Here is a 24,252-nt window from a genome sequence, read left to right as displayed (position 1 = left end):
TACTATTCTGATAATATTAGTTTTGGTACTTTAAGTATATTTTGATGATAATACTTTTTTACTCTTATTTAAGTACAATTTTGATTGCAGGACTTTCAATGCAGCAGAGTATTTCTACACTGTAGTAATACTAGTTTAACTTAAGAAAGCAATATATATTTAAATACTTCCACCTTTGCTTACCGTTAATCAGGTTCCAAAATAATGTCATATATCATTAGTTATAGTAACTACAATCCAAAAAGATTTAGATAGCCAATTGATTTTGACGATTACATTTCAAAATAACGTGTTAACCTCGGCCTGTTTCACATGGTGCTGTTGTTAGGGTATTTTTAGACAAGTCTCATAACTGAGCCTGATAAGTGAAAGTGAGTCACAGGGAAACGAAAGGGTCTGAAGATTGAGAAATAATCTCTAAAGATTACAAATGTTGACATTCAAGTGTGCTGCTTTCTTTTTTTCCTCATAGAAATTTGATTTAAAAATGTAACAGCATCAGAAGCAGTAAATTGATGATGTCTGTATTTTCACTCATTTAAACTAAAGGTCTAAGGATACATAAATGACACTCCTCTGCTCAATGATTATGTGCAGTTGAACTATAGTTCATACAGGTACAGCGTGGTGAGAAAATAAAGGATTACGGGTAATAATCTCAGTGGGATCCTGAGACCTTTGCGTAACGAAGAACATGTACTAAACTATTCTCGGATTTACACGATCCCATTAGCAGCCCCAGAGACGCTCTGAACCTTAGAAGCAACATCCATGTGAGGCCAAGCAGGAGATTTAAAATGTAACTTGACCTGATTGGATGGGAATCTAAATACTAAGAGTGAATGATATTTCTCTAAACCAGATTAGCAAAATAACAAACAGACTGAGTTTTATTTCTCTGCAGGGTCCTTTAATTATAGGAGCGTGTCAGGGTAAAACAAGGAGTACATGCTCAATAGGATTACATACTGTAGCAACTAACATCTCACTAAATGTTGGCCCCAGTTATTCTGTTTTATAGTTAGATAGATATCGCCAAATTGGAATTAAAAAAAATGGGATTATTGTGGTTAGACCTGCAGTGCGGACCTGTGTCGATCTTCTGGCAGTGAGAGTAATGATTTTATAGCAGACCGGCTGCTCTCATACAGCCAGCAGGTCCTCACAGCTCCAAACATCGCTGTTAATTCCAAAAATATGTGTTCTTTGGATAAACTCAAATATATACTTGGGTATTCTACTATCTTGCACTTTTCTTGCATTTTATGTATTTGCACTGCTATGTTTGTAATTTTCATTTTCTTAATGTTTTATGTGAGGGACTGCGGATGGAAATGAGCTCAAAGCTAAATCCGGCGTAGTTACACTTGGCACATCTCATGTTTTAAGTGTTTACTGTGCAACGTCCCTGCCAAATAAACTGATACAATAAATACAAATATTGATAATCTAAATGGTTAGTTTTTTCGCCTGAATCAGTGTTATCAGTGTTCATTCGAAATCTTTAAAGCAGTTCCTTTGTCAGGTAAAGGTTGATAACGCTGGCAGTGCAAAGTAATACAAGCTACACGCTGTAACCTGGAGGACACAACACAAGAGAAAGAGGAAGAGCTCACGATCAGGTCGAAGGTGGATCAGAGTACATCTGATCCGATCACATTGCAGAGAGATATTACATAGGACCTACACCTCTCAATTAAACTGTGGCGCCCTTATGTGAGCATGAAGGAATACACAAAGAATAACAAGTGAGCAATGCATTATATGAAGACTTTATGAAATAATAAAAACAAGCAAATACAAAATATAATTTCAAATGCTTTTAAAGACATGTTTTTCTTAAATATGTATTATTTTTCAAAGAAACTGGCAGTGATTGGCTTATCACACACACACACACACACACACACACACACACACACACACACACACACACACACACACACACACACACACACACACACACACACACACACACACACACACACACACACACACACACACACACACACACACACACACACACACACACACACACACACACACACACACACACACACACACACACACACACACACACACACACACACACACACACACACACACACACACACTGAACAGGCCTCCATTATGTCCTGCAGTTCAATTTTATATCTTAGTAGTTCTTTCTTCGTTTCTTTAGACAATAAACACATTTTCAGCTGACGATGGAATTAACTTCATTTTATTTCACAGTTCTTTCTTTCATATGTGCATTTATTAAAAGCAAGAAAGCAGGACTTTCTCAGTACAGACTGATCTGTACACTTCTTCATTAATCCCTTCAATATACTTCTTCATTAATTCCTTCAAATAATCCGACGCAGCAGACTCCTACTCCATGATCCCAGCGTTGCGGAGGTAGCCTTCAGGGCCGGGCAGTGAGGAGGTCTGGTCTAGGTGAGGACTGCCGGCCTGCTGGATGAACTGCTGCAGCTCACACTGCCTCAGCTCCTTGTTCAGCTCCTCCATCATCTCCCATCTGCCCTACAACATGCAGGAACATTATATCACCAACAGCACCAACGCTGAGCTCAATGCATTTGGTAGAGACGTTTAATCCTTCAGAAATGATAACAGTCTTTAAAGGACAAGGCTTTATAGCGTGGTGCAGGAATGAGTCCCTTGACATGAGTCTGCATTTTATAACTTTTCCATCCCTCGTTTGGAAGGCAATGTACTTTTGAATTTGTTTTCGTTTGTAATCCTGAAATAAGTTCTGTGGTTAACAAAAGCTGAAGAGATTTTAATTCTACAACATAAAATACATCAGTAAGTACTAGAGATGTCCCGATCCGATCACATGATTGGGGATCGGAGCCGATCACGTGATTTTCGGAATCGGGAGAAAAAAAATCGGGGATCGGGATTTTTTTTTTTTTTTTTTTAAATACTTTTTTTTAAATTTTGTATTCAATGTTACAAAACAAAAATGACCATATTCAAGTCTGAAAGTCATCCTGAGGCCTTAGTTTTGGTTTCAAATTACACAACATCATGTATGTGTTGCTTCTTTGGGGCTTGTTTTCATAGACCTGCTTATTTCTCTCAAATCTGGCAACAGAGTGGGCAGGACGCAGTGTCTAATTGTAGCAGTAAGCTAACGAGTACTGAAAGCTTTATTTTGTTTTGATCCAATGCTGCACAACTGAACTGATCCAATGCTGCTGTGAAAAAAAGAAGCTATATCCATGTTGGATAGAATATCCAATTTAAATAAAAAAAATAACCTTAAGGGACAACTTGAATGCTTTTTTTTCTCTTAATATATTGCATAAAGATCGGATCGGGAAAAATCGGTATCGGTAAATTGTCAAAATCAAAAGATCGGAATCGGATCGGGAGCAAAAAAAGGTGATCGGGACATCCCTAGTAAGTACCCCAGTCTAAAAACGGCCGTTGTTAAAAAGTGTCTAAATGAGTAGTGTCAATATGTGGAGATTATCCTGCTGAACAAAACGTGTAAGTATCATAAACATTGGATTGCCACTGAGATTTGTTCTGCATTAATCCAAAATCCAATGGAAAAAACCTGTTGGATTTTTGTGGAGGGAAACTTTGGGATACAAACTACAAAATCACATCCTCACTGCACCACCTTATAGTCCACATCACATGGAAAGTCCCATGTTGCACTGGGCATGTAGACCCAAATGATGTAACACACTACATTTACTCAAGTACAGATTTTAGGTAGTTTCCATTTAATAGCCAATATTGTAAAAAATATAAATAAACTAATAAATAAACTATAAAACGGTATGTTTAGATATCCAGCAGCAAAGTAAATCAAATTAGCTCCACATTTACCAGCTGTGAGGAACAATGCATCATTAATCATATCCAGGCCTGTTATATACATGATACTGAAATGGGCCATTACACACATGAAGTACTTTTACTTTTGGTACTTTTAGTTTACTTCTACTGGAAGCAGATTTACTTGAGAAAGAATACTTTTACAAGTTAGTATTACAACTCTTACTTAAAGGTCTTAATACTTATTCTACCTCTGGCTCTGGGGGACATGTTTATACCATGAACACACACACTTTATTTTGACTAAAGTCTTATGCCATGAATGGAAATGGAAAGTTTAGAAGAGGCCTCAAAATACTATAAATACAGCACGTGAGTAAATGTCTTGTCCAGTGCTGGTTATTGGAAGATGGAGGAGTTTTACCTGCTGCCTTGTTTGAGTATTTTGTATTTCCCTCCGTGTTTGTGACAGCTTTGCCTCCAGTTCTGCTCCCTGCTGCAGGCGGACGTGCAGCTCCTGCTTCAGGGCCTCCTCCGGCTGCACAGTGTCCGCCCGAGAGCTTCGTTTCTGGGCTCGGAGCTGGATGTCCTGCTCTAGATGTGCAGATTGGGACTGGAGCTCCTCGATCTGATAACTGTGATCGTCCAGTGACGAGTTGATCTGGTGCAGACGACTGTGCAAATCTGTTGATAACAGTTAAAGCGGGAACGATTAGTCAAACTTCATAAATAATGCATATATTAGGAGCATTCCTGATTCTTAATTACATTTTTTAAATACTCAAAGTAACTGTTACCAAACTCACAGTGCACATGGTTATACCCAAAAGTAAATGAGTCCATGCAATCAAACAAAAAGATTCTGTTCAAGCAGCGACTTAGTCTCACTTGAATCATTTCAACCTTTCTTTTCCACATGTGTTTACTGAGGGTTTGAATAGCCTCCATTGATACTTTCAACATATTACATCACTTTCATTTCTTCCACACAGGGTGAAAAATATCATTTCAGCAACAAGAAAAAGGGGGAAACAAAAAACAGTTGATACAAAACAGTTTTCATGACATACTATAGTCATAAGCCGCTTTCACACCGCAGGACTTGCCGTACTTTAGTGCCGGCACTAAAGTACCACGGCACTGAATCCGCCAGGGGGCTAGTGCCAATCGCATTCACACCGCAGTACTTTCCCTGAGGCAAGATTACGCTGACGTCACTTCGTCTTCTTCTTCTCTGGGTTTACTGGCAGGGCGCAAAACCACTTCACGGCGAGTACAAAAAAGAACGAGAGAAGAAGAACTACACGGGGGAGGGGGTATAAAGCCCACCCGCTGTACATGATATATACACTGAACAAAAATATAAACGCAACACTTTTGTTTTTGCTCCCATTTTTCATGAGATTAACTAAAACATTTTCTATATACACAAAATAACCATTTCTCTCAAATATTGTTCACAAATCTGAAAAAATCTGTGATAGTGAGCACTTCTCCTTTGCCGAGATAATCCATCCCACCTCACAGGTGTGGCATATCAAGATGCTGATTAGACAGCATTATTATTGCACAGGTGTGCCTTAGGCTGGCCACAATAAAAGGCCACTATGAAACATGCAGTTTTGCTTTATTGGGGGGGTCTGGGGGGGTCCAAAAACCAGTCAGTATCTGGTGTGAGGGTTACGGTTAGGGTTAGGCGTTAGAAGTTTGGAATCCTGTCACCGGGAATCGGCGGCAGGATCGAATGCACTCTCCATCGTTGTCCATGGAGCAGGAAGTGAGTAACTAATGGAGTAAGTGTGTTTTTTCTTCTCAACATGTTATATCTATGTTGAGTGAATCGTATAAAAATTGTGTTACCAGTTTCACCCACATACTGTAGTCCACAACGTTTACATGTAATAATGTATACACCGTTTTTAGATTGTAGGCTGCCAAGATACTGTGTTTTATAAACATTGTTGTTGTATTTGCTGCGCAACCAGAGTGGTTGCTGAAAAAAATCCCTGTGACCCCTGGATGTTGGGGTCAGCACGGGTTGTATCTTTGCTTTGACCAAGTAAGACTGCAGGTTTCTGTTTTTCCTAAATGCTGCAATCATACTGTGGTCTTGTAAAATGTCAGTTTTTCCTATAATGTTTTGAAAGTTGGATTTAATAACGTTGACTAGTTTAACAGCTGACTGGGAATATATAGTGATAAAAGGCAATTTGGAGGAGACCAAAATGGGTTTCGTCTGTTGAAACGTTCTAACATTTTTTTTTAGAAAAGAACGAGTGTACCCTCTAGAGATCAATGCTCCAAAAAGCGTTTTGGTAGCCATTTGGAAAATCCTCTCTGTTACTACATATTCTATGGAACCTCAAAAGCTGTGATTTAACCAATCCCGCATAAGTGTGATTAGGATGGTGGCTTGTTCTGTGGAGAAGGGCATGGGTGTCTGTCTCTTTAAAAAATACTTTAGCATCCAATGTGTGTGTTTTATCGAAATTAATCCAGGAAATCCACTGAGGTGTAGCTGGTGATGGATTTTAGTGAGATGGATTTGTTGTGGTTATTCAGGGTGATGACAAATAGATCAAAATCCTCCTTTGAGTGAGACCACACGCCCCAGATGTCATCCAGATATCTGAAATAATATGTGGGAGTCTTTAGGCAGGAGGACAGGGCAGAGGTTTCCCACTCTGCCATAAAATTGTTCGCATAGGCTGGAGCGAACTTCTTTCCCATAGCAGTACCTTTAATCTGCAGGAAGAACTCTCCATTAAATTCAAAATCATTCCGTGTCAAATTAATCTCCAATAATTGTAATAATTCCTTGTCTGGTCTTTTTTTATCAGGGTGTTTATGGAATGTGTTTTTTATGGCTTGTATGCCTTCTTGGATGTCTATGTTTGTGTATAAGCTATCTATGTCCATCGTGAATAACATGGCGTCATGAGGTATATTGAGTTGTTTAATTCTGCTTAAGAAGTCATAGGTATCCTTTAAATAGCTTGTGTGGATGATGGAAAGAGGATTGAGGTAAAAAATCTATGAACTCAGCCGTGCGGTAAGTCTCGCTGCTACAATCAGATATAATGGGTCTGCCCGGAGGAATTTCATAAGGTAAGGACCATTTATGTCTTTCTTTGTGTATTTCCGGGAGCATGTAAAATAGTCTGGCCCTGGGTTCAGAGGTTCCTGATATAAACCTCATTTGTTTAGCATTAATGCATTTTTTGTCATATAGTGTTTGTAAAATCTTGTCAACTAATTTAATTGTGTCCAGATAAATGGGTTTGTCCAATTTAGAATAATAATTTGTGTCCGATAATTGTCTATATCCCTCCCATAGATATTGCTCCCGGTCCATAACCAATACTACACTACCCTTATCGGCTGGTTTGATAATTATTTTCTTATTGTTGCTAAGCTCCTTCAGTGCTGCAGTCTCCTCTGGACTGAGGTTCGGTTGTGACCGATACATCTGGAAGCTGCTATCAAAATGGTTGATATCAGCCGATGAGAGTAGTGAGTTCCATCGGAAGTGTACCAGCAGAGGGAACCCAGTCAGATTTGGGAGTAAATGGAGGTGGGTCAGACTCTTTTTTGTTTTGAAAATATATTGCTAATTTCAGTGGTACTGTTGTAAATCCTATCTGCCTTGCTGGATAATATTTTTGTTCCTGCCTTTAGTGGGGATGAAATTAAGGCACCTGTTTAAGAGAGTGATCTGCTGGGGAGTCAATGTAAAGTGTTTAGCTAATATTAAAACGTTTTTATTCCCCTCCTGTACAGGCAGATTTGAGGGGACATTTAGTTTACCTGCTCACACCAGTGTTGAAGCATGTGTCCCGCGGTGGATTTAGTCCAGTGGACATTATCACTTTCGGTCCAAAATGACACGTTTGGCCGCTTTGGAATATGTTTTGATGCTGTGTGATGTACTCGTTTAAATGGATCAATTGTTGTTGTTCATGATGTGGCAGAAAGTGTGAGTAATTGATAACAGGTATCCATATTGCTGCCCGTGGGAACCTCAATTTAGCAGCTCGGACTGCTGCTTGCAGCTGTTTTACGGAGGTCTGCTTGACTTTATTTGATCGATTATTAAGTCCAAATGCCAAGATGACCTTTTCCACCACAGTGGAAGGGGTGGCCTTTTTAATAATGGCCTCGGCATGTCTGAAAGTAGCCCCCGGGTAACTGTCAATTTGCAGATCATGTATGGTGAATGGTGGGAGTTGTGCTAAATTAGAGTCCCCCATTATTAACCATTTTTTGCCGACACTCAAACCCCAGTCCTGTGATTTTTTGACTGTGTTGAGGTGTTTTGTAGGTCTGCGTGTAGGGATCATTGGATCCGGTAGTGTGGGTCGTGACTGCCGCACTGTTTTCATTTGCAGTTGACTCTGTACTGCCGTGCCGAGGCTGCGTGTCGCAACTGGGGACCGAGCAAGGACGGGACAATTAGGCTGTTGATGGAGCGTTGTAGGTACCAGAGTGTCCTCCAATTCCTCCAGCGACAGATCGAAAATAGAATCCTCTTCAGTGACCACACATTGGTTGAAAGGACGAGGAGGAAAGTGAGCAGGAGGCTGAGGTGTCAAATTGAGTACCCGCTTGCCCCTCGCGTTCAAGCTAGGAAGCCGTCTAGTCCTCTGTGATTGAGGAGCATTTGGGGTAAGTACCGTGCTGGGGGGAATGAGGCACTCTGTTTCAACATCCACTAAAGGTGGACAGTCACCCTTTGGGTCTGTCATAGTGGTAGTAGTGTTCACAGTATTTGTGGGTGATGTGTGAGGTGAGGGGGACCCGATGTGTGCAGGTGGAGCATGTATATGTGCCACACTTGTACTTGCAGAAGGACCCACAGCCCTGGGCCTTACACTCTGTTCGGGCTGTGCAGGTGTGGCTACTGTTCGGTCAACGATCTGAGACGTCAACAGAGCCGCAGTCTGTTCCAGTGTTTCATCCTGTAGACGGCGTCCAAGGTTTCTCTTGGCCCAGGATGAAGCCAAATCCAGTGGATTCTGCCAGTGGTAAGTGGACAATGCATTTAATTTGATTACCTGGGCTTCCATCTCATCTGTGTAATGATCACGTAGGATCAACATGGTTGTAAAAGACCAATTTTTTGCATTGCCTTCAATCAGGGCCTGGGTGTCGGGGCGAGGAGAAGCCGGCTTGATGACCGTGGAAAGGTGTTCGGTCATTCTGGCTATGTTTGGTGGAGGATCTTCCTCCGACACGTTTTTGAGATGATGGATAGTTTTAATGATGGTGTGGATGCAGTGTGCTTTCAATACAAAGTCTGGATCCTCTGACTTGTTTTTTCTCCTGATGAATGTTTCTGTTTGTGGGGTACGTATTCATTTTGTACTGTGTGTTGTACTTTTTGTTGTTCTGGTTCTGTTTGGTAGCCCTCCCACTGTTGTATCTGTTGTATCTGTTCTCATTTTGGTATTTCGTAGGATAGGGTTAGGGTTAGGGTTAGGGTTAGGGTAATGTTGTGAATCGAGTGGCCCATGGTGGTGGTGGGGTTATGGTATGGGCAGGCGTATGTTATGGACGACGAACACAGGCCACTCGATTCACAACATTACCCTAACCCTAACCCTAACTCTCACACCAGATACTGACTGGTTTTCGGACCCCCCCGGACCCCCCCAATAAAGCAAAACTGCACGTTTCAGAGTGGCCTTTTATTGTCGCCAGCCTAAGGCACACCTGTGAAATAATCATGCTGTCTAATCAGCATCTTGATATGCCACACCTGTGAGGTGGGATGGATTATCTCGGCAAAGGAGAAGTGCTCACTATCACAGATATTTTCAGATTTATGAACAATATTTGAGAGAAATTGTTATTTTGTGTATATAGAAAATGTTTTAGATCTTTGAGTTCATCTCATGAAAAATGGGAGCAAAAACAAAAGTGTTGCATTTATATTTTTGTTCAGTGTATATATATATATATATATATATATATATATATATATATATATATATATATATATATATATACAGGACTGTCTCAGAAAATTTGAATATTGTGATAAAGTTCTTTATTTTCTGTAATGCAATTAAAAAAACAAAAATGTCATACATTCTGGATTCATTACAAATCAACTGAAATATTGCAAGCCTTTTATTATTTTAATATTGCTGATTATGGCATACAGCTTAAGAAAACTCAAAAATCCTATCTCAAAAAATTAGAATAGTTCCTCAGACCAAGTAAAAAAAAAAGATTTATAACAGCAAAACACAATCAAACATTTGAAAATGTCCATTAATGCACTCAGTACTTGGTTGGGAATCCTTTTGCACGGATTACTGCATCAATGCGGCGTGGCATGGAGGCAATCAGCCTGTGGCATTGCTGAGGTGTTATGGATGCCCAGGATGCTTCAATAGCGGCCTTTAGCTCATTAGCATTGTTGGGTCTGGTGTCTTTCAGCTTCTTCTTCACAATACCCCACATATTCTCTATGGGGTTCAGGTCAGGGGAATTTGCAGGCCAATGGAGGACAGTAATGCCATGGTCAGTACACCAGTTACTGGTGGTTTTGGCACTGTGGGCAGGTGCCAGATCATGCTGGAAAATGAATTCCTCATCTCCATAGAGCTTTTCAGCAGACGGAAGCATGTAGTGCTCTAAAATCTCTTGGTACACAGCTGCATTTACTCTGGGCTTGATGAAACACAGTGGACCAACACCAGCAGCTGACATGGCTCCCCAAACCATCGCTGACTGTGGGAACTTCACACTGGATTTCAAGCAACTTGGATTTTGCTCCTCTCCAGCCTTTCTCCAGACTCTGGCGCCTTGACTTCCAAATGAAATACAAAACTTGCTTTCGTCTGAAAAGAGGACTTTGGACCACTGTGCAACTGTCCAGTGCTTCTTTTCCTTAGCCCAAGTCAGACGCCTCTTCCGTTGTCTTGAGTTCAGAAGTGGCTTGACCATGGGAATACGGCTATTGTAGCCCATTTCCCGGACACGTCTGTGAACAGTGACTTTTGATACCTGGACTCCAGCTTCAGTCCACTGTCTTTGAAGCTCCCCCAAATTCTGGAAGCGACTCTTCTTCACAATGCTGTTAAGGCTGCGGTCATCTCTCTTGGTTGTGCAGCGTTTCCTGCCACATTTCCCCCTTCCAACAGACTTTTTGTGGATGTGCTTTGAAACTGCACTCTGTGAACAGCTTGCTCTTTGAGAAATTTCTTTTTGTGTCTTACCCTCCTGATGGAGGGTGTCAATGACGGTCCTCTGGACAGCAGTCAGATCAGCAGTCTTCCCCATACTTGTGATTTAGTTTACTGAACCAAGCTGAGTGTTTTTCAAGGCTCAGGAAACCCTTGCAGGTGTTTCGAGTTAATTAGACGATTCAAGTGATTCGTTGAACACCCTACTAGTATACTTTTTCATGATATTCTAATATTTAGAGATAGGATATTTGAGTTTTCTTAAGCTGTATGCCATAATCAGCATTATTAAAATAATAAAAGGCTTGCAATATTTCAGTTGATTTGTAATGAATCCAGAATGTATGACATTTTTGTTTTTTTAATTGCATTACAGAAAATAAAGAACTTTATCACAATATTCTAATTTTCTGAGACAGTCCTGTATATATATATAATAGGTTGGCTCAGCAGACAGACCGTAGTGTAAAGATAAAGTGTCACATGATTATCTACTAAATACTGAATTCAGCATCAACTTCATCAAGATGAAGTTCATATCTTCCTAAGATACGTGTTACTTTATGTCCCTACTAGAATCCGAGCTCAAATGACTCAAACCAACAAAATGTCCAAGCAAAGAATCATGTGCACCATGAGGCTGGGTTATAAGGGTCATTTACAAAAAGAATACCCCATTATAACAATGGACTTTATCTTTATGTATTTGTTATATATTACCCCCTCAGGCTGATTTTGGAAAAGGACATTAACCGTTGTTTGTTGTTTTTCCCTTATTTATCTAAAACAAATGACATGATAAATGACTTGTGTTTATGTGTGTAAGACTTGACGTGTTTCTGCCCCTGCCATTGCTTCACAAGGTTGCAACATTGTAGATAAATTCAACCACCGACACATGTCTGCTCTCACATTCTTCTATTCTGCAAATTTGGGGTGGGACACAATAAATAAAGCTTCGCCAGTTTGTTTGTTTTATTGCACAGTCAAGACATAACAATAACGGCATCACTCCGCTCAAATAGCTTTTGCGGACATCGTTCAAAACATTTGGAGTTGGGAACTGCTTTCTGTAGAAGCTGCTGCATCCCGTCCTCAGAGTAAATTGCCAGAAGCGCCGACACTTCCTCATCATTCCACCGCTCCGGTGTTGTAGTACGTGTGGTCATAACAGCTTTAAAGTACAAAAAAACTACTCGCTTAGGTGTGGATTTGTAGCTAGGAAAAAAATGACTGCCTAACAAAAATAATTGAGTCTAACGGGGTGTGGTTTGCAATTCGCCCAGCCAATAGAAATAGAATAGAAATTGGCACTCTTTTATCACCAGGTTCGTACCACCTCTCTAGCAGGGACTGAAAATGGCCAAAAGAGTTCCCGGCACTGAGTTGTCCCGGCGGTGTGAACGCGACATCATTGGTACTAACGGAACTAAAGAACCAAAGTACCAGGGAAAGTCCTGCGGTGTGAATGTGGCTTAGTGGAATATATTAATTTGAGCCGCTGTGAATGAGGGCTGTGCAAAATCTGTAAAGCATATGAGGACGACTTCTGATTCTTAATTACATTTTATATATTGAAAGTCTTACCAAACTTACAATGCACATGGTTTTAACCTAGAGTAAATAAGTATATAACAGTATAAAACAATTGAGATTGAATAGTGATATAAAAATATTTGAATACATTGTTAACTTTTTTATGTGAGGGAAGGGTAAAAGAAGATGCTTGTGTAGTATGCTTTATTAAAACAGTTGGAATTTGAAGGATATTTTCTATTTTTTGCACATACCACAGGAACAAGAAACAGGAATCAAGTGATTTTCCATCACACCTGAGAAAGTTTGATTATCTCCTAGTCTAGACCAGCAAGTCGAAAAAGTGTTACGTGGCGTGTTTACAGTGTTACTCCTCTGGGCTGCATGTGTGACATGTGCAGCATGTGTGGTGTGGGGTCTCTGTGTGAGACCTGTTAGTTTAACTTGCGTTTTGTTCATTATGAGGATATGTGCTCCAGTTTATTTTTGTATTGAGTACTTGAATCACTTTCTTTTAGGAGAAAGTTGTTCTTGTTTGTCACAAGTTTACTTTGTTAATCGGCCCTCTCTCTTTTTTGTTCTCCCGGTTCATTTTTTATATTTTGTTACTTCCCTTTGTACCCCTAATTTAGGAAGGAATGTAACAATCAGTAATGAAAATGATCGTTAGCTGCAGTCCTACCTTGTTCTCTGTCCATCTCTTCTTGTAACTGCTGCTCCCACTGCTCTCTGTGCTTGAGGTCGTCCTGGTTCTGCCTCAGACGTTGCTCCAGCTCCTCCAGTTCTGCTTCCAGGGCCGGAGTTAGACTGGGAACTGTGTCCGACGTCCTCTCCAGCACCTCGGCCTCTCCTTCCAGAGCCTCAAGCCATAAGTCCAGATCCTGCAGCCTCCTCTGCTGCTGCAGGATCTGCTTGAATACCTCTTCTTTGGAGGACGAGGAAGAGGAGGGAGGGTCCAGGAAAGAGACTGGGGAGGCTCTAGGTTCTGGGGAGGCTCGGGGCGACGGAGACCACTCCCTGTTTGATTTCCTCCTCTTGGGATGTGTGGAAGGACCCAGGCTGAAGCTGAGAGCTTTGTGTGGGTCATTGCGTTTAAGCGGCTCTGGTTCTGGGGGTCCGTGCAGGGGGAAACGTCCCTCTCTGGTGGGGGTTTCCTTACCCTCACTGAGGCTGGGGCCGGTCCTCCGCAGAACAAACTGGACCTCCGCCGCCTGCTGCCCCAGGTGAGCCAAGTGCTGGAGAGGACGTTCATCTGAAACCAGCTGCCTCTCTGTCCCCCGAAGCTTCAAGATGAGAATATAACGACCTGTCCGACCTGCGGGACACAGGACAAACAAACAAACAATAAATCAATCAAAGTCAACTTGATTGTCAATCTTTCAGTTTGTGTTACAGACAGGGAGATGGAAATACTGTTTCCCACAATCACGAATACGATAACAAAGATATATAAAAATATGTATAAAAATGTATTTACACAATCAACAGACACATTTGTACCTATGCACACATTTAGACATAATTAAAAGCATAGCAATCAATATATACAAAATAACAGTCGTAAAAATAACTTTGAGAAATGTGCATTACTGCAAGACTGTCCATAGCAGCGTAAAAAGTGTCTGGTGCTGGATTTGAGTCAATCAATCAATCATCAAAGTTTCATTTATAAAGCCCAACATCACACATTCTACATTTGTGTCAGGGGGCATTATAGTTTACAGAGAATACAAATACGACTCCCTCTTTCCTTAGACCCTCACATCAGACAAAGATGTTCTTCCACAAAACCCCACAGATAATTTGGAGAAAATGTTGGAAAACTCAACGAGAGAAGGGATCCCTATTCCAGGAACGACAGACTTGCAAATTAAAATAAATTAAAAAGAGAATACATTTACAACATACAACATCCCTGACCCAAAACTGAACCCTAATTCCACTTACTCATCATTTAAAAGGCTCACGTTACAAAGTAAAGCCAAACTAGATGTTTCTATTGCAACAACACTAAATAGTTTGTCTTTAAACACATTGTGAAACTATGTGTTTAAAGACAGTCAAGCTAAATTAGGGCGCGTTTCCACTGCAGCGCGGAGCTCGCTTTAAGGCGAGACACCCCAGGTGAATAGGGTAATTTTTTTAACTTAAAGGTATCAGCTAGAAATTTCTCCAGTTAATTACTTACAATAAGGCAATTGTTTTTTGTATTAGAAGTTTTCTGAAATAGCATGTTTAAATATGCAAATTATCCATTATCTCATTAAATATGCACATATTTTAACACATTTCAGGAATCGAAATCTGAACTTTGGATAAAGCCAGGTTCAAAATTCTTGTTTCATTTTGTAGTCATATTAGTATCTAAGGCTTTTACAGAAGGGATATTGGATATCTCTTTTTATCACTCCATAAATCAGAAAATATTGTCAACAGCCCTAAAATATCAATTTGCGCCATGTTTTTAGGTATACAATGTTGTATGATTCAGGCTATGAATGATATATGAACAAACCCTTCGGTAAAAGCCTTCATAATATTGATAGGAATATGACTGAAAGGTTTGGTGTATCTACGTGCTACTGAAGTTGACATTTCGAACTCAGAGTAGGAGAAAAAACTCATTTTGAGAAAACGACCTTGAGATTGCAGTGAGGCGCTAGCTAAACCCTCCTGTTCCTTGGATGAAAGCTTGCGCATCGACGCACTCCGTGAAGGTATTCCATGTTCGCGGTCATTTGTTTTTTGTATAACCTTGCTTCGTGCAAGTGACAATTGTTGTCGTCTTCTCTGTGAAAGTTTTTTTCTAGTGGAAAGCTAACCAGGAAGAGTTTTAGCACACCATGTGATGCATCTGAACAAATCACGTTATCAGAAATTGACACCAGCCAATGAGATTTTGTTTCTTGGTTTAAGACCCCTTTGTACTTTCACGATTGGTTGCTGATATAAAGGAAATGACCATATTTGGATCCGATGAGATTATGCAGGAGAGACAGAGCTTTCCAACGATATCTGTGATGACATGGTGCAAACAGCGGTCGCGGTACTTTATGTTACGTTAGAATGCTAACTTTTGGTGAATTTAGGAGAAATCTACAGACGCAAATAGACAAACTATAGTCAAATAAACACTTAAATGTGTATTTTTTACGTTTTCCTTCCAAAAGCCTGAAAGAAAACATGTTATAGAATCAAAATAGCAAAAAATCTCTAAATTTACCAGTACTTGAAAAACTATGTTTTTGCCTGCCGTGTCTCGCCTTAAGCGTGCGAGCCGTGCGGGGCCCGTTTTGGTTGCGTTTCCATTTGTCCTAGTACCGGCTAGCGGGTCCTCACAGTTTTTCTGGCCCCATAAAATCGTGGTTCTAGGGCCAGGAGCAACTAGGCTGAGTCGGGCTGAGTATGCTAAACTACAGGGAGAATTGCTGGCAAGGGGGCTACAACTACAACAAGATGAAAATATTTGACCGTGATTTAATTGTAATACACGTTTCAAAATGATTCCGAACTAACAACATACTGATACCAGTTAGTAAAAACCATGAATTAATGTTTTGACAAGTCTGCAGACAGACGGCAGGCGAAAAACCTTTTAAAATGCGTGTTTTCTAAATAGAGATTGGCTAAGCTAACGTTGTAAATGCTCCGACCGTCCACACTCACAACAACGGCCTACAGACATAGATAAACCAGCGACTGTACCCGCCATGACACAGACAGTCTGTGGTTTGTACTTGTTTAACTGTTGTCTAGTTTCTGAACAGATATGAGGAGCTGTGAGCTCTGAGTGCTAACAGCTAACGGCTGTTTTGTTTTTCTGGGGCTCTCATTGAAGATGACGTCACGGCTCCGCCTACACTAAGTTACTATAGTTACTGCCTCAGTTCCTAAACTGTAATGGAAATGCGGCATAAAGTGAGCCAGTCCTAACAAGGCCTAACCATACCGAGCGAGGCCGTGTAGTGGAAATGCGCCTTACCGATTGCTTGTGCGAGTGCTATGACAACGTCCTGACAGGAAGTGTTTTCTGATAGGCCGCACACCACTCTGACCACGCCCTGCACCCACACCTTCAGCTCCATCTGCAGGGAGACAAACACACACACACACACACACACACACACACACACACACACACACACACACACACACACACACACACACACACACACACACACACACACACACACACACACACACACACACACACACACACACACACACACACACACACACACACACACACATTTAAAATTGATATTGAAAATGTTCAAACAAACATTATTTGGCCAGATGTGACGGTTTGTCAGTTGGTCACCTACCGTACGTACGTACGTGCGCCGCGTGCAGCTCTAAACTGTGTCCGGCTAACAGAGAGGTGGGTTGTGTCCGTCTTAAACATGTTTTAAATACGTTTTCAATTGTAGTTAAACATTTTTTTATTGTTTTATCTAGTTGTACATATTATCAAATACATTCTGTGTGAATCCTGTTCTTTTTACCATCGCTAAATAACTTTTTTTGATAGTTTTTATCTTACATAATATGGGCTAATTTTAGAAGCTCCCAAGCTAGCTTACAGATCACTGTTTTCGTGAAATGTATTTATTTTTGCTTTTTAATCAGGAGAGCCGCCTGTCACACAGAGCACTAAGTGGAGGATTGTGTTCATATATTTTTCATTTCATTTCAAACCTTTATTTAGACAGATTGGTCCCTTGAGATCATCGATCTCATTTACAAGGGAGACCTGCATCATTTAGTTCCACATGAAACATAAAAACAACATACAAACAACAGAGGATATCATATTTACATATTCAACATTTACAAATACCCAGAGTGTCAGAAAGCATTTCATTTAGACATGCCTTAAATACATTCAAAGAAATAAAAATGCTCAATTTCAATTTTGCCTGTAGACTGTTCCAAGCAAGTGGAGCTGCGCACATAAAAGCTGTCTTACCTAAGACAGTCCTTACTCTTGGCACATCTAACAAGACTATATCCTGTGATCGCAGACAATAGCTGCTTGCAACTTTCTGCTTTATCAATGAACAGATATAATTCGGGAGTTTGCCCAACATAGCTTTATAGATAAAAGTGTACCAGTGACTGAGCCTCCGTACAGTGAGTGATGGTAAACCTGCCTTGGTATACAATGTACAGTGATGAGTAAGTGCTTTACAGTTAGTGACAAATCTCAGAGCACTATGATACGCAGCATCTAGTTTGCTTAGGTAGTTGGCAGGTGCATTCATATACAGCAGATCACCATAGTCCAGCACAGGTAAAAAGGTCACAGTGACTAGCCTTTTCCTGGCCTCAAGCGAGAAACAGGACTTATTCCTGAAAAAGAAACCTAGCCTAACCCTCAGTTTTTTAAGCAGGTTATTGACATGAAGTTTAAAAGAGAGACAGTCATCAAGCAAGATACCAAGGTATTTGTAACAGGCAACAACTTCAAGTTTTGTTCCTTGCGTTGATACAATATCTAAAACAGGCTCTGGTGACTTTTTAGCTTTTGAAAAGAGCATTATCTTGGTTTTATCCACATTTAAAAGAAGCTTTAGTTCAGAGAGCTGAGTCTGAATAATGTTAAAAACAGCCTGTAATTTAACAACCGCCTCCTGAATGGAGGGACCTGCACAATACATCACGGTATCGTCCGCATAAAAATGTAAAGTAGCTTCATCCACATTTTCACCTAAACTGTTGATATATATGGAGAATAAAAGTGGACCTAAAACAGAACCTTGAGGAACACCATTAGCAATGTTTAACCACTCAGAAGACAGCCCATCAAAGTGAACACATTGGGACCTTTCAGAGAGGTAGTTCACAAACCACCCCACTGCATGGCTGGATATGCCAGTACTGAGTAGCCTCTGTTTTAAGACACGATGATCAACGGTGTCAAACGCTTTGGAAAGGTCAATAAACAGAGCTGCACAACTCTGTTTATTATCTAGCATACTAGTAATATCATTTACCACTTTCATTGTTGCAGTGATGGTGCTATGTTTCTTCCTGAAGCCTGACTGATGTTTAGACAGGATATCATTTATACATAAAAACTCCTTTACTTGTTCACTCACAAGTCGTTCGAGCACCTTAGCCAAAACTGACAATTTAGAGATTGGCCTATAGTTATTTAAAATAGTTGCCTCCCCTCCTTTCAGTAGAGGCAGGACATAAGCAGACTTCCATACTTTAGGAATTGTATTTGTGCTGAGGGAGAGGTTAAAAAGAGAAGTAAGAGGTGGAGCAATAAAATCTGCAGCTATCTTTAAAAAGAAAGGTTCTACGTTGTCCGGGCCAGCCGGTTTCTTAGGATCTAACTTGGATAAAGCTTCATGGACAATACCAACAGTTAAAGGAGTAAAACTGAAAAGGTTTTCCAGACCACATTGTTCAGAGTCAAGGACTGGAGCGTTCACAGAAGCAGAAGCACAGTCAGTGACAGAATCAAACAGAGAGCCACAAGAGACAAAATGCTTATTAAAGCAATTTAGCATAGTAGCCCTGTCTGATATAATGCCAGATGCTGTGGTGAGGTACGGAGGTAGCTCATTTGGGATATCACCAGTGGAAATCGATTTTATGGCTTTCCAAAATTTACTAGGATTATTCAGGTTTTCTGTGGTAACTGACAAATAGTACTTTGACTTAGCACTTTTGACATTTGAAGTAAAGCTATTCCTTAGCTGCCTAAAGCGTAGCCATTCCACCTCTGAGCCTGATTTCCTAGCCTTTGCCCAGGCATTGTTTCTCTCATGAAGGAGACTGGACATTTCAGCAGAAAACCAGGGATTGTTTCGTCCCTTCACTCTAAATTTACGCAGAGGTGCATGTTTATCTATAATTTTTATAAAACCAAGATAAAAATAAGACCATGCAGTTTCTACATCAGCACACAGATCGATTTTTCCCCAATCAAAATCAAACAGATCATGTAAAAAACCCTGCTCCACTAAGTGTTTTTTATCTCTCTTTGTGATGATGCGTGGTTTAACTTTTTGGACCTTAGTGTCCCTAATTGTGGCTACAACACAGTGGTCACTCACATCATTAGCAAATACTCCCACAGATGAGTATTTATATGGAACATTTGTTAAAATTAGATCAATTAAGGAGGATTTATTTGGGGACTTAATATTTGGGCGAGTAGGACTGTCTATAATCTGAGTAATGTTCAAAGAGGTACACAGGTTTTTAAAATCCTCTGACACAGAAGTTAACCAATCCCAATTAAAATCACCAAGCAGCACTATTTCCTTGTAGGAAAGTTGAGATAACAGTTTTGCCAATGAAGATAAGGAGTCCTTGACAGCCGAGGGGGCCCTGTAGCAACCCACCACCATGACCTGTTGACCCTTTGTTACTTCGACATTCACAGCTAAAAATTCTAGTTGTTTACTAACAGATTTGGAAACCATTTTTGTTACACAAAACTTATTTTTGACATAAATGGCAACGCCACCACCTTTTTTAGGACGGTCAGTGCGATATACATTGTAACCATTTATGTAAATGTCAGAGGCCAAGATCGATTTGTCTAGCCACGTTTCTGATAAGACAATGACATCAGCATCAGTTGAACTCGCCCAAATACGGACAAAATCTAATTTAGGTAACAGACTGCGCACATTTAAATGAATTAAACCTAACCCCGATCTAGAACTAAAATCAGCAGGAGTAGCTATTTGACTAAAACTACCAGGTGGACCCGGATTTGGCTGTACATTTCCTGATAGTAACAACAATAAAAATACCAAGCACCTTTTCCTCTTAATCAACACACATACATTTTCAGCTGTTCTAGAGTCACCAGCAAACTTCGCAAAAGTGAGATTAGAGTTCAAAAAACAATTCTGAAGGACCATTGTGGCAGGCATGTGAGAAAGACAGACATTTGACGAAATGAATGTCCGCGACAGTGCAACTAGCAATTGTTTGTGCAACCCATCCGAACCTGTACAGGGGATGTCCACTGCGGGCGGCAGAACGGACCCGCATCCAGCAGAATTGTCAGGAAGACTAGCGAACTTCTCCTTGTCCAGCACAGTCAAAAAAAGGCACAGCAGAAACACGACATTTGCCATTTTCCCAGTCCAGCTCAACAGCATCCACGATGTTCCCGAAGCAAAACCACGTCAGGACAGCAGCAAGGAAATAGGCAATCAGCAGTGTGGCAACACTCCGGTTTCTCCGCGGTATCTCCAGACCAGGCCTCCCCCGCACAGTAGCACCCAACAGGTGGGAGTAGGCCTCTAACAGCAGGTGGATAGCGGCCTTCAGCCGTGGGAACCACCACCAGCAGAAGCAGAAATGGGTGGACGGCAGGCCCTCAAACCGCGGCAGATCCTCCACAGATCAATGGCGTTAAAGATGGAACATAGATGGACATAGATGGAGCCTAAGCCGGAGAGCTAGATCTATGCTAACAGATGCCAGATGCTAACAGGTAGTGGGAGCCTGTAAAAATTGCGACTGCCTCACGCGAGGCTGGAAGGCTGATGACGTTTCTGACGTCTCAATCCTGGCCCATGCGTTCAAAGTTTCCTGGGTCAAGATTCTGAACCCCAAATTCTCCTGATGGCATGGTAAATGGTGTGGTACAGGAAGCGCCAGAGGAGAGCTGCTCTTCCTAGGATCACCGGACATCAACGGTCGATTCAGCTAGCGAATCAGTGCATGACAACATCTGAGTACCTCTCCCACCGTTATTTCACGATAGGTATGGAGATGTTTCCTTTGTTTTAATCTTTATTTTGAACTTGTTATATTTTAGGCTTTATATCCGTGTAGTGGAGGGTGTGGTTGCTATGACAACACTGCAGCGCTGTCTGCGTGATTGTAGTGTCTAACAGAAAAAGTCTATCAGTTATTTAAATTGGGATTTTGTGTTTGCTTACATATTTATTCGTTTAAGTAATGATATTATACCCTTTAGAAACTTCAGTTTAAGTGCAGAAGAAAAACATTTACTTAAAATACTCAACTAGCCTACATTTAACTGACAGCTTTATTTACTTTATGGATTCACATTATTAGTGAATATAAAACAAGTTATAAATAAACAGTAACATATTATTAAAGGATGTAATATCTAGGCACAGTGAAACTTTGTATGCAGTAGATGTAAAAGAGTATTTTTACAGTTTAGTGTCAGTAATTATTTCACCTCTGTGTATAATGTTAGTGGAGGTTAAACTATTGAATGCAATATTTTTGTTGTAACAATGGAGTCAAGCTTTTGATATTTAAAACTGTTTCTAAATCTTAATAGATAAATATTCATATATTCTGTGGTTGCTGTTGTATAAATTACATTATATTCATCTTCAAACTCTCATGTGTTTTTTGTATTAACACACTAGCCTACACACAAGACACAAAGCATCCTTTTAATTGGCACACGGAGCATCAACTATTCACAGATAATATAAAGGAAAAAACAACAGCCTGGGAATAGCAGTTTGCGATTAAATAGGGACTTAGTAAGTAAACACAGATACACACAGGTATCCACATGTGTAAAAGTTCCTGCCTCCATTCCTGTCCAAATCACACTTAACCCTGTGGCCAATTATAATGCTTGCGCTCTGATTTGTGAATCATTATGTAAAAGTATTTTCACACAGTTCACAGCCATACTGTAACAATGTAGAGTTATTCAATAACAAACTCAGTGTAAACCAGATAATATGCATTCAGTCTGCACACTCAGTAAATGCATTGGCTACTAGAGTTACAGTAATACTTTCCGAGTGAAACAGCAATAATTCTGTGTATATAAACTTGGACCACATATTTTTCATCAGCTTAACGCCTCAGGCCGGTTTAAATTTAGGTCAAGGAAACCGGTGTGTGACAGTGAGGTGTGTGTGTGTAGTTTCTGTGTGTTTGCAGAAGAAGACACTCAGGTTTGCTTAGGGCAGGAATGTGGCAAAACACGCTGACATTCCTGCAGGACTCAGACTCCACCCACAAATACCTCAACTCTCTGTTTACTTCCACTGTTCAAACTCTCCGTCAGTATCGTCAACACCAGATAATCATAGAAACTACAGCTCCTGTTTGTTAAGCTGCATGTAGCCTTCAGTATTCAGCCCTTAATCAATCCCGTAATATGGCCAAAGGACATGAAAACATTACATTTAGCCAACGCTTTTATCAAAGTGCAATAAACCATGAAGAAACAAAATCAGAAAGCGCTTTCTGTTTTCTCCCACTGTTCAAATTCCCTTTCACAAATAAGATAATCAAAGTGAACTCCTGTGGAAACTATCATTAAAACCATCTTTGTATTGAGGATCAGACACTTATTTTCTAAATATTTCTGTTAACAAATGTAATGTGAAGCCTGAGGAAGTATTTAGGAAATGTATGTCTTTTCGGTTTTAAATAAAAATGTGTTTTATACATTTATAATGATAGAAATAAACCTCCTTAGTTTCATTTGAATATTTTTGTTTCGTTTGAGGTATTGAATTTATTTGTAAACGTAAATACGTAAATGCTTAGCTTTGATTTTTTTTCAATTGAATACATCTTTTCTAAATTAAGACATTATTATAGTTGGTATTTTACACAAATGGTTATTTTCAACTTGTTTTGTTAGCTTGATTTTATGTGCACCTTTTCCCAGGCTTATATCTGTATCGTGTTAAACTGTCTGCAACATAGTTATAACCTCAAGTATATCATGCACAACATCCTTTTGAATAAATCCAAAATCAAGGTATTTGGAATGCCCTTCTGTTCTAGATTTAATCTTATGGAGCCACAATAAAATATAAGTCATGCTTTTCATTACATACAAAAAGGACTTTTGAAAAATATATTTCCCATCCCACAAGAAATAACATTTATATTTTTAAGAGAAGGAAATAAGCATCAGTATTAATTAAAAAACCCTTACCTTGTAGTTTAAGCTTCTCTCAGTTTCATTGATGTTTTTTTCTCCTTCTCACTCTTGTGTATTCAGGCTGTGACAGAAAAACGCACCTACAGACACTTTGGAGGAGGAGGAGGAGGAAGAGGAGGAGTGGAGATGAGGAATGCAGCCTTTCTTGATGTGCTGCATGAAAAGTGATGTCACTCTGGAAATGGCGGGAGGTAATTAAATAGACTCACACATCCACTTTCACCTCAGAGGAAACTATAATTATGTCTGCGGCTCCATGTCTATCTTTACTGCTGAAATTACTCTGCAGATTTAGATTGGGTGGTGGTATCATAACACACCTCTTTCCTTTCTTACATCTTCTTTATATCCTTCAAGTACTTTATGGAAACCCCCAAAACTGGAAAGACAGTGTTAATCAATGGAAGAAGTACTCACACCTTATACGTAATAATACCACAGTGTAGAAATACTTTGTTACAAGTCAAAGTCTCTATGTCTCTACACATTGAAAATGTCACTTAAGTAAAAGCAAAAAAGTATTAGGAACAAAATGTACTTCAGTACTGATTCTTCACAATGGCCTATTTCAGAATAATATAAAGTACATGCGTAACAGACACATGTACATCAAGTATCAAAAGTAAAGAGCATTGTACTTTGTCAACATTGAATTAAAATAGTAGAAATGTTCAATCCTGTGTATATTAGTAGTACAGCAATGCATTATACCACATCAGCCTATCGTGTGCTTTTATATGTACAAATTAAATGTGAGTGCTTATTAAATGTAATAGAGTAAAAAGTACA

At 40.0% G+C, this 24,252-nt stretch overlaps 2 protein-coding genes across 8 annotated transcripts in view; one reads left to right on the top strand and one right to left on the bottom strand.

The window, feature by feature from the left end:
• Nucleotides 1–1,756: 1,756 nt before the first annotated feature.
• On the bottom strand, nucleotides 1,757–23,557 carry LOC307030445 (ras association domain-containing protein 7-like). Of its 3 annotated transcripts, none has more exons than XM_079666883.1 (5): nucleotides 23,458–23,557; nucleotides 16,510–16,612; nucleotides 13,210–13,842; nucleotides 4,223–4,482; nucleotides 1,757–2,521 (listed from the first exon to the last, which is right to left on the bottom strand). In XM_079666883.1, exons 2-5 carry the CDS (start codon nucleotides 16,610–16,612, stop codon nucleotides 2,477–2,479), a joined length of 1,041 nt encoding a protein of 346 aa, XP_079523009.1. In that variant the 5' UTR covers nucleotides 23,458–23,557; the 3' UTR covers nucleotides 1,757–2,476. The 3 variants fall into 3 exon arrangements, with proteins under 3 accessions (XP_079523009.1, XP_079523007.1, XP_079523008.1); XM_079666881.1 differs by having other exon boundaries at nucleotides 1,757–2,526; nucleotides 23,458–23,553; XM_079666882.1 differs by lacking the exon at nucleotides 23,458–23,557 and adding an exon at nucleotides 16,853–17,133 and having other exon boundaries at nucleotides 1,757–2,526.
• The window catches only part of LOC307030444 (up-regulator of cell proliferation-like), a 93,023-nt gene continuing 92,321 nt past the window's right edge, over nucleotides 23,551–24,252 (top strand). For 4 of the 5 annotated variants that reach the window (XM_079666880.1, XM_079666876.1, XM_079666879.1 and 1 more), the window contains exon 1: nucleotides 23,594–23,654. The gene's annotated coding sequence lies outside the window, so the exon portion shown is untranslated. Of the gene's footprint in view, nucleotides 23,655–24,252 lie in introns of all 5 variants that reach the window. The other variant, XM_079666878.1, reaches the window with a different exon arrangement.

Source organism: Notothenia rossii (genome assembly GCF_949606895.1).
Source record: "Notothenia rossii genome assembly, chromosome: 2".
In the NCBI taxonomy this organism is placed as follows: domain Eukaryota; kingdom Metazoa; phylum Chordata; class Actinopteri; order Perciformes; family Nototheniidae; genus Notothenia; species Notothenia rossii.
The sequence above is the reverse complement of the archived record's forward strand: the minus strand, read 5'-3'. Positions and strand labels throughout refer to the sequence as shown.